The 11,271-nt window shown below is 47.8% G+C and overlaps 1 protein-coding gene across 3 annotated transcripts in view; it reads right to left on the reverse strand.

Annotated features, from left to right (window-relative positions):
• LOC144150135 (uncharacterized) overlaps nt 1-9,969 on the reverse strand; it is a 29,381-nt gene extending 19,412 nt beyond the window's left edge. Inside the window, exons 1-2 of one of the 3 annotated variants that reach the window (XM_077681965.1) lie at nt 9,642-9,969; nt 3,307-3,428 (exon numbers count right to left, since the gene is read on the reverse strand). In XM_077681965.1, the coding sequence (XP_077538091.1) occupies nt 3,307-3,383 (77 nt within the window). In that variant the 5' untranslated portion in view covers nt 3,384-3,428; nt 9,642-9,969. Of the gene's footprint in view, nt 1-386; nt 493-3,306; nt 3,430-8,491; nt 8,621-9,641 lie in introns of those variants that run through there. The other 2 variants (XM_077681966.1, XM_077681967.1) reach the window with 2 other exon arrangements.
• Between the last annotated feature and the right edge of the window lie 1,302 nt (nt 9,970-11,271).

The raw sequence follows: 11,271 nt of genomic DNA on the forward strand, positions 1-11,271 counted from the left end.
AATAAAAGGGCATAATTGAAGATCGACAGCAAGAGCTGGCTGAAATTGGAAACAAGTTTTCGCTAGGAGGAGCATTGGTCAATGCTTCGATGCAAAAGCCAAAGATTGCCCCCACTCCAAACACGGAAAGAGAGCGGGCATACTAAAATAAAAGAATGTTAGGCGCCTGAGTCGTGGTAATAAAAAACAGTTCCTATTAGTGATCCGGGAGAGAGCAAGATAAAAAGCGAGACATGCTAGTGAAGTCACCGAGTGTAATCCGGTTGCTGAAATACCTGCAGTGGTGCCACAGACGTTGAAATGTCTAGTCACTAATTTTAAGGCGCACATAACCGAAGCAACGCCACGAGAGATAGGGTAAGTGCACTCAAATACGCTCAACTTACCACGGCTATACAGGGAACTGTGACGAGGGGGACCGATGAACAGTGCTGGCACACCACGAAGAAATACAGCTATTTGTAGTTTATCATACAAGGGAGAAATACCGCGCTGGAAAGCCAAAATAGAAGAATAGCAAATGAAGTAGATAAACTAGACAGAGAACCAAAAGCGGGTGACGTACTGATCGCATTATACACGGTGTCGAATATTTTGAGACGTATGAATTGCACGTTGAAAATGCAGTGGTCGAATACAGAGGGCAATGTTTCAGGCTCGGAAAAGCTCTGATTGTGCTGTGGTCAATCTTATTCGACAGGGGCAATATGCAGACAGCGAGGTGGTGTTTATGCGTGGCAAGATGGTGAACTTAGAGATCTGGGAATCGCTAATCAGGGCTAGGGACGAATAGGAAGCGAGATAGCGAATACAACAGAAAGCTTGAAGAATGAAAGCGAGATCTAGAGTGTAGGAAAGACTGGAAAAACCATTTTATTTTTACATACCCAGTTCCAGCTGCCCTTGGGTTCGACACCTATATCATGTGTTTAAAAATCATTCAGACGAAATCGTATCCTTCAGGGTACACCAGCATCGTACGGTTTAGCGGAAGCGGCGCGTAAATTCTCCCCAATCCATCAATGATATTTGAAATTTCACCCAGAAGCGGGTGACGCTTCCTTGGTTGATTGAAACGATGGTTGCTTCTGTAATGGTTTGATCTCGTGATTTTGCAAATCAGGAAGTCCTTAAGACTTTCCCTAAGCCTGATTCAGAGAGCTGCTGTTTGTTCCCATGGCTGTTATGAGCCAAAGTCTTCTGTAACACGATATGGTAAACTTCAAAAACAATGAAAATGAATTACATTCCACTTGCACCAACCGTGTCAGGCACGAAAAATTCTGTGTAGTGTTTTGTGCTCCAAGTAAAATTCGCCTGTCCTGTGGCCTCTAACTACATTCTGCAAGGTAGCCTGTGCGAGAAATTGTAGTGTGGACGGCACTGCAACGGTTGCAGTAGGCTGATGACGCTCGCCATCCTACATGTCCTGCACAAGGGGTACTAAGAAGTTTAGAACAGTCACGGGTACCTGCTCCCACATGCAGAAATCATCGACGCAATACGGCTGAGGAATTTTACATGCAACATCGACAGCATGATAAATGCACACCTACAAAACATTCACACCGTACACTTGCCTTGTCTACAGTATCTGCAGCCGTAGAATTTCAGTAAATCTGTCAGCTCATTGTTGTGATTTTGCTGTTTTTCGCACTGCCCAGGCCGTCTCCCTTTGAAACGACTTAAATGTTGCTGCAAGGGCACAAAGAAAACGTTTGTTGGTTTGTGCTTTAAGAGCCTGTAAAACTACCATTGCGCTCCTTTATATATAATTATTATGCTATGAAGTAAATTTGTGCCTCCGTAAGGGTAGCTTTTATTTCCTAATTAGGCTACGAAATGGAGAAAAGAACCCCCTACTCCGTGTGCACACATGAGAAAGTTGTGGCCCAGCTCCCTTCAATGGAAACGCGTCCGTGAGCGATCTCAGGATACTAATATGTGCCGCTCAACACAAATGCATGCTTAAAAGGACACGGGTAGAAACTTGTCCTGTATTGGCATATTACGGTGAGGCAAATATAAATACACCATTCTCGGAGCTCGCAGTTGTTTAATAAGGCAGAAAATGCACAAAACGTGAAAACTAGTGTCGACACCCTCTACGCTTTTGGGTACAATGTTTGTGACGTCACAAAAGTAGTGAAGGGCGAGAGCTCATTGGAGAAACATCTATAGATGTTTTCCTGAAATTGACAGTGCATAATTGGTTGAGCGCATGAAATAAGTCTAAATCAAAGCTTTCTGCGGGCTCATCTTATATAGAAAACACAGACTACAGCTTTTATACGTGTTAAGGGAGGCAGGCAGCTTCCCTCACTATTAAGTCGGTCTTCCAGTTTCGTTTCGGAAAATCAGTGGTGCGCAATTAGCGAAGCCAATAAATTCCGGTGGTGCACGCCTGAGATTCGTCAAGCAATATCCCTGACAGGAAGCGGCCAAAGTGCGATCATTAGAAGCGGCAAAAGGAACAAGGTGCACTGATGTGATTAAGAGACCCGCCCGAGCTTCTCGTCTTCCGTTCTCCGCGCGCGGATTTTGCTACCGGTAAAGCGTTCCCGCGCCTGGTGCGAACCTTACCGCCCGCGAAATGTACAGTACTTACTGTGGCTGGTTAGCTACCCGATCCGACCTTGTGCTCTTCGGTTCCCGCGATCCACAGTTAATACGCAAAGCGTGCGTCACTCTGCCGTTGTTATGTTTTCCAGTGGGAGCACGAGCAACGGCGACTACTGAACACGGCTGCCGCGATGAGAGCGTTTATTTCCCGCTAGAATCGCGCGAGACAAATAAATACGAGACGTTTGTGATTGCCAGACGAGGCGAGGTGAAGGCGCCTGCCTGAACCGCGCTAACCTGAACGCCCCGTTTGATATCCGCAACGGCGCTTGCCGCTTCAGGAGGGGCTTCGCACGCAGCCGGCTCGATGGCGTTTGGGAGGCCGGTATAAGCAGGCACCCCAGCCGCTTGAGCATTCAAGAGCATATCTAACTTCGTCGGCGAAAAATAATATCAGTCCAAGCCATTGTCTTCGGCCAGAGAAACGCTGTCAGGGTCGGGATTGGCTCGGAGACGTAAAACCGACCGTTTCCAGCGTGAGAGTGCCTAGACCGCACTGGTGCCTCGCCCCTACTTTGCGACGCAATGGCAACGTCACGAAAACATGAAAGGGGAACGGGAGAGAGATGGCTGCAGTATTTACTTGTTTATCTGCGAATAACGGATCGTTCCTCGGTGAACAAAAGCCGAGAGCTAGAAAACGTACGATCTTTCGGGTCAAAGAAAATTTCATTCAATGCTTACCTTTTAACTACGGCACAGTTGGCCGTGAAGGCGAGGTATACCAGGACGAACCCAGAGAGGGCAAGTAGACGAAGCATGGTGGTCTCCAGTGTACGTTCTCTTGTACTCCTTCAGCTCGACAGCTGAAAAAAAAAATACAACTTTGAGCCGCTCTGCAACAGCTGCATATTGGAAGTTATGTGGTCCAGTTTAAATTTGTGTCATACTGACTCGGAGTGGGAGAAGCTGACATTGCCGCAAGAAACCGTTGTTTATCTTGCTAACGCAGCGGTGTACAGCACACGAACGCAGCTGTGTACAGAACACGGCTGGCTTTATGAATAGCGACCTTGCTATGAGATCGGCGTCTATAGAAGCGAGCGCGCAACTCTTGTTCAGTGGGGATGGCGGGCGCTGTCAGGTGGCACTGAATTATGTCCACAACTTCGCGATATTTCCTCTGCGCGACTGCCGGCACAAAAAGTAGCGGTCGTACCAAACAGTAATGACAGTAAGCAATCACAGCTATAATAGTGGTCAATCCGGGCGCATGTACATATTGAATTACAGAAATTAGTAATACGGTTACAATACTTGTTTCCTCGACTATTATATTTCATTTTTGGCCATTTCCATTCATTAAAACGTTCAGAATTCAGATCAACCTGACTAAAGATTGAGGGGCTTTCTTTTGTTACTACACTCCCTCTTTCTACAAGCAAAGTTTGATAGCATGGGTTCAGTGAATTCGCTCAGAAGCCCCTCTATGAAATCCAATTTGTGTATTGCGGCCCCATTAGTTTCGTGCAGAAAGAGAGGGCTTTTTAAAAAAGTCAGGATGGGAGCTACAGTTGCTGTTGTCCTTTCAAGGCCGCTTATAAACTCACCAAATGGCAAAGTTGGCCATCACACCGTACTCCTGTGAATGTCTCCTATTAAAAGTACGTATCAACGGGTGTCTAATTTTTTCGGTTCACTGGTCGTCTATCAAAGCGAAGAAAAATCGTGAAAGTCGATTGCTTGGCAGTACAGCAGCAAGTCTTGCAAAGCAGTACTCAATAACAAACCATCAATCGAACAGATTTAGGTGAAATCTCCACGGTGGAGTAAGTTTCTGCGAAGGAAAGTTTGACATCCACCTAAATGCAGCCATACGGCTACAAAGAAAAGCTACACAGCTTTTTGGGAAACTTCGCACTTGAAGAAAAATTCGTTGTGGTCCAGGATTCGAACACGTGTTAACCGGAGTGGTCGCTCTATCAACTGATCTAACCAGGAGGATAGTCGTTTGTAGCGCGAGAGCGCATTGATCAACAACTTCGATATACAGCTTTCTCGGAAACTTCGCAGTTGAAGAAAAATTCGTCGTGGTCCAGGATTCGAACACGGGGCCACCGCTTAACCGGAGCACTCGCTCTATCAATTGAGCTAACCAGGAGGCTAGTCGTTTGTAGCGCGAGAGCGAATTGATCAACAACTTCTATATACAGCTTTCTCGGAAACTTCGCACTTTAAGAAATATTCGTCCTGGTCCAGGATTCGAACACGGGACCACCGCTTAACCGGAGCAGTGACTCTATCAACTGAGCTAACTGGGAGGCTAGTCGTTTGTATTGCGAGAGCGAATTGATCAACAACTTCGACATACAGCTTTCTCGGAAACTTCGCAGTTGAAGAAAAATTCGTCGTGGTCCAAGATTTGAACCCGGGACCACCGCTTAACCAGAGCATTCGCTCTATCGACTGAGTTAATCAGGAGGCTAGTCGTTTGTGGCTCGAGAGCGAATTGGTCAACTTGTAGCGCGAGAGCAAATTTATCAATAACCCGAAGTTGTTTGTTCAATTCGCTCTATTGATCAACGACTTGTAGCACGAGAGCGAATTGATCAATAACTGGAAGTTGATGATCAATTCGCTGTTGGGCTAGAAACGACTAGCCTCCTGGTTAGCTCAGTTGATAGAGCGGCTGCTCCATTTAAGCGGTGGTCCCGGGTTTGAATCCTGGACCAGGACGAGTTTTTCTTCAACTGCGAAGTTCCCAAGAAAGCTATATAGCTTTCTTTGTAGCCGCATGGCTCCATTTAGGTGGATTTCAAACTTTCCTTTGAACAAACCATCACGCGCGATAAGGTGCTCGCTTAAATTACGCTACAAAGAACCCCTTCGTATGAAGAGCCCAAGAATGTGTGCACAACCAATGTAGTGAACCAGCAAAAATTAGGTGTAATCACCTCAGTAAAGGGATATAAAAATATGTAAATGTGTATTCGTGGCTCATTCGGCCCTGGCGGACGTCCTATATGTAGGATATGAACCAATTAGGACTTCTAGCAACTTCACAACAACACAAAAACAGCTAGTTTTCTGCGAAATAGTTCTTCAAGGATGCCTTTTTTGATAGATATCACCAATGTTCGTTTTTTTCTTTATACCTGAACACTCAAGGACCGAAGTTCTAGTTTGATGACATGGATGTGAATTTAAAAATACTTGCACTACCCGCCGGGGTGGCTCGGTGGCTAAGGCGTTGCACTGGTGAGCACTTAGTCGCGGGTTCGATTCGCGGCCGTGGAGGCGCTTTTCTGATCAAGAAGCAAAAATGCCCGTTTGTATGAGATTTCGACGCACGCTAAAGGCCCCCAGATGGTCAAAATTAATCAGGAGCCCTCCACTACGGCGTGCCTTCTCGACTGCGTTGCATCGGCGCGTTAAACCCTACAATCAATCAAGCGAAAATACTCACTACCGGACTTTTGTGGACGAACTGCTTCCTGAAATTTAGGAAAACTAGGAAAACAAGCAACATTTTTTTTCTGCTGTCAATTTAAATTTTAATTCACTGATACCCTAATTACGTATCATGCTTGTAATTCGCTAATTCCTTGAATCACAAGGTTAATTTTTGTTTTTAGGCAAATAAGGTCCAATTGATAAAGAAAACTCACAGAAAAAATTTTGTCATGGAAAGAACAAATCCAAGGCTGAAAAGGTTAAGGATGCGTGGAAATTTACTGTTCCTTTCCCTAGGGAACTTGAGGCTCGGCCTGAGCACACGCCGTGCTTCAAAAACCCGTCACGCGGCGCTTCTCGCACGTACTTCGTACACCGAGCCAACCGTGCTCAGCACTCTCGTCGTCTCAATGGTCACGCCTGATCTCTTTTGCAGTGACTTTGTGGCTTTGGCTGCCTGTCACTTCTTTCTTTCCCACCGGCACCAGCGCTTCTACATCGCCTCTATTTGCATTCCGTTTCCTTCGCCGCCCGCACAGGACTAAGACTTGACTTTAAATGCCTACAATCGCTCGTGAGACAAGCAAGACCAACTCATCTGCCCTATCGCTCCCTAAGGTTACACCGCGCGGTGAAAATTTTGCCGACATGGCCCATATATTGCTCACGCAATGAGAACTGCGGCAGACCAGTAAAGAAAAAAACCATAGCCAGCAAATTGCACATGAAAAAAAAAAGGTTCTCGGTTTGTTGGGACCTTTTTTAGTTCTGCTCAGTGGCTAAGGTGTGCTGCTGAGCACGAGAACGCGGGTTTGATTCCCGGCCGCGGCGACAGCTTTTCTGATGGAGGCGAAAAGCAAAAACGTCCGTGTGTACTAGAATTTGGTGCACGTTAAAGGTCCCTAGGTGGTCAAAATCAAACCGGAGCCCTCCACTACGGCGCGCCTCATCACCTGGGTTGCGTCGGCGCGTAAAACACTGCAGTCAGAATCATAAACATGGCCTTGAGACGCCAGACTACAATTTGCGCAAGTAATCCCGCAAAGTTTACAAATCACTTCAGTGTCCCTTTAATTCATCGGCAGTGAAAAGCTGCCGATCAACGCTTACTGAGCTTCACAGGCGGCAAGTACCGTTTTGAAAGTTCGCGCGAGAAAGACAGCACGCTTCGCACGCTTCGTGCGAATTACAAAAACAAAAATCTATTAGCACAGTCCGTGCGAATAGGGACAGCCCAGGCACCAAACACGACGTTCAGCCAATGTTAGAAGAGGAGAGGCAGCTCCTGTCGATACATATTAGCACAGGCCGTGCGAATAGGGACAGCCGCGGCACCTAACACGACGTTCAGCGAGTGTTAGAAGAGGAGAGGCAGCGCCGTTCAATACCTATTAGCACAATCCGTGCGAATAGCGACAACCCCGGCACCTAACACGACGTTCAGCGAGTGGTAGAACCACGACCAACTTATAGTTGGTCGTGGTTAGAACAGGAGAGGCAGCGCCATTCAATACCTATTAGCACAGTCCGTGCGAATAGGGACAGGCCAGGCACTAAACACGACGCTCAGCGAATGCTAGAAAAGGAGCGGCAGCTCCGTTTGATACATATTAGCACAGTCCGTGGTTTTAGGGGCAGCCAAGGCACCAAACACGACGTTCAACGAATGTTAGAAGAGGATAGGCAGCTCTATTTGATACATATTAGCACAGCCAGTGCGCTTAAGGACAGCCCAGGCAACAAACACGACGTTCAGCGAATTTTAGAAGGGGAGAGGCAGCTGCGTTCGATACATATTAGCACAGTCCGTGGGAATAGCGACAGCCCAGGAACCAAATTCGACGTTCAGCGAATGTTAGAAGAGGAAAGGCATCTCCGCTCGATACATATCAGCACATCCCGTGCGATTAGGGACAGCCCAGGCACCAAACACGACGTTCAGCGAATGTTAGAAGAGGAGAGGCAGCTCCGTTTGATACATATTAGCACAGCCCGTGGGATCAAGGACAGCACAGGCACCAAATACGACGTTCAGCGAATGTTAGAAAGGGAAAGGCATCTCCGTTCGACACATATGAGCAGATCCCGTGCGATTAGGGACAGCCCAGGCACCAAACACGACGTTCAGCGAATGTTAGAAGAGGAGAGGCAGCTCCATTTGATACATATTAGCACTGTCCGTGCGAATATGGATAGCCCAGGCACCAAACACGACGTTCAGCGAATGTTAGAAAGGGAGAGGCAGCTCCGTTTGATACATATTAGCACAGTCCGTGCGAATAGGGACAGCCCAGGCACCAAACACGACGTTCACCGAATGTTAGAAGAGGAGAAGCAGCTCCGTTCGATACAGATGCGCTTTTCTGGTTCCTCGGAGTCAGGGGCGGTGCCATTGAGTAAAGATGAAATAAAAAGAAGGCGTGCGGTGCAGCGCAACTCAAATGCAATACGTCTGCAGCGTCACTCGCGTCCTTACAAATGGGCGAGGTGCAGGAAATGTCCGCTAACTCCTCGCCTGTCGTCTAGTGGAGCTCGAAGTTGGTGACGAATCGATACGCCAAGCGCATGCAGCAGCGTCACGGTCAGCGTAGTTTCGAGTTCGAAATTTTTTACGCCGTCACTGCCACTGGCGATCGCCGCGTCTGCCGATTCGCAGCGCAGATTCATCGGTATGCACGCGCCATAGAGTTAATACTGCGCGCGACCCGTAGCATAGCAGGTGCAGTGCTTCCCTGCACTCCAGCTGCACCGGGATGCACCAGGAGCAATCGAGGGCGCAGTGCAGGGCACCATCCTCGCCGCGGAGAATCGAGTACTCTAGTGCAGACATTCCGCGAACCGCGCCCGAATTCAAAGGTCTAAATCTCGAGAGTCGCCGTCGTACAGCCCGGAAGAAAAAGAGAGAAACTACTTTTCACAAACAAAGCAACTTAGGAAACCCGAGAGCCTAAAACGTTTTCGGCAAACACGAACCCAAGCCTCCACGGGTTACTTCATATTTACGCCGCGCAATTACTCGGGCAAAGCGCGCGCGTACGTGTCCTTGGGAAACCCACGATGCGCGCTCAATAATTAGGTCAACAGCTAGGCGCCGCCCAAAGAGCAGCGCCATTTTTGATAACACGGTGGTTTGGGGCGTGATTTTCCTCTGCGTAACATTTAATTAGGCGCCCCGCCTCGGCTACCAACAGGCGTGAGTCAGCCGCGGACCCTCCGGAATGTAGCGACAAAATAACAGTTCAAGTGGCGCACATGACAACGTTAGTGGCGGAAGCTGTCGACTAACCAGGTTCTAAATTTTGAAAAAAAGGGCGAGGACGAACCAGTGCATATACGCTTTATGGCTATTTCCTTACTCCATGTCTCAGTGTTCGCCCGTAGAACACTAACCCAGGGCACGCCCCGCATTTGGTTATAACTCGTCGAAAAATCGCCAACGCTTCATCAACCTCCTAGCGCCCGCACTACAGGTAGCTTGTGAGAAAAAGTGCTGCCCCCACAACGGCCTCACACCTGTCCGGCGGCGGGCACATGTATACCGTAATTTTTCCTGCAAAGTATACCCGGACGGGCGTCAGAATTAAGACGGATTCCGCAAGGCCACCTCATCTCAAGAAGACACTCACAACTTCGGTTGAGCTGTTCCGTGCCTCTGGTCGCTACGCTGCCGTTATCGTCTAATCCAGATGTACCGCGAAGATAGGAGAAACAATCGTTGCTGGTCGCGTCAGTAGCAGACAGCACCGTTATCCCGCCCGGGCTCGACCGCGCCTCCCAAACAAACAGTTCGCCACTACTTCGTTCTCTATTTCCGGAACGGAGACCGAAATAACCGCCGTCGGCGGCAGCAGCAGCACATCGTCATCGCGGCGGCTTCAAGGCGCACATACTCATCATAATCCATGCAAACACACAACGAACACGAAGCCTTGGTCGGCAGCGCCAAGGTTGTGCATCCCTTTCCCCTCCATCCAATTATCGACCCGCCCCCGCATACGCCAACCGCTGCAAATTTGGGAAAGTAGCTACTTTCTTGGATCTTTGCCGACGTTTCCCTTACCCGCCACTGCCCAACGTTGCCACTGCCCTCCTCGCACACCCTCTCTGGAGGAGAGACGGCGGGGCTTCTGCGGGCGATAACTGGCGGCGGGGAGCGGAAACGTCAAGAAACGTCCCCGTGACATCTCCGCCGCTCGTCAAGCGGGTGTCGAACTTGTTTGCATTTTTTTTTTTTTTCGCCGGACGCCATTTACGCCCTGTGGCCAGGGCGACTTTCAGAGCGCTTGCGCTTCTTCGCGCTCATTCATAATCGCAGTGCCGTTCTGCTGCGCCTACCAATGTAATAGTAAAAGTGAAAAAGGATTCTCACTGTTTACGATTCCGAGTGTCAAAAGAGGTGTCCAGCGCAAACAGCAGTGGCTGCACAACATCGGAAGGAAAGACTTTGCGCATACCAGAAGGACTTCTTTGTGCGACGTAAGGTACAATTTTTGCTATTTCCGCGCGTGCACGAGGAGTTGACAATCTAGTGAACTCGCTCTTTCACTTTCACAGCTATTCTTAATTTTTGTGAAACAAGGCTGCCCTTTTTTTTACGGAGAAGCGGGTCGGGACACCGCACAGTGAGGTCCAGTAAAATGGCGCATCTCCATCGATTGAAACTGTAATGCGGATTTAAGATACCTTTATTAAAAATGTATACATTTATTTTCCCCTCCCTATTGGTCTGTAACGGTGTGCTATTTCGGTAGAATTTTTCCCACGTCTTTAAAAATTGCTGTACAGCTGTATTTTGTTTTAGACATGCTGTAAAGAAGTTGTTTTTGATAGTAAACAAAAAGCCGCTTACTGTTATATGCAAGTCATGTTCAGCAACACGTATTTTTTTCAATATTTCGGTATTTAAATTGGTATTTTGTATATTTATACGGGTTGTTCATTCGTGAGGTACTGGTTAGAGCTCATATATGAGCTTCCACATCACAACAGGACGACATTAAGGCGATGATTCAGTTCTTTTCTTCTTTTCTGCCGATCGGAATGTTTTAAAACAAATACCAGAGAAGTGTTCGTGATACCACAGTTTCAAATAATCTTATTATTGTTTTGCACCTCCATTTTATTGAAGATCAATTCGAACCATTCATACGGCAGAAGTATGGGAAAAAAGAGGCTAAAACCAAATGGCGTTCCAACTTTGTTTTCCCACCGGCCGGCTCCAAAGAAACGAAAACCTCCCGCCAAAAGATGCGAAAT

The sequence above is a fragment of the Haemaphysalis longicornis genome, unplaced genomic scaffold (assembly GCF_048455015.1).
Source record: "Haemaphysalis longicornis isolate Haplotype H1 unplaced genomic scaffold, Haemaphysalis longicornis Haplotype H1 scaffold_8, whole genome shotgun sequence".
In the NCBI taxonomy this organism is placed as follows: Eukaryota; Metazoa; Arthropoda; class Arachnida; order Ixodida; family Ixodidae; genus Haemaphysalis; species Haemaphysalis longicornis.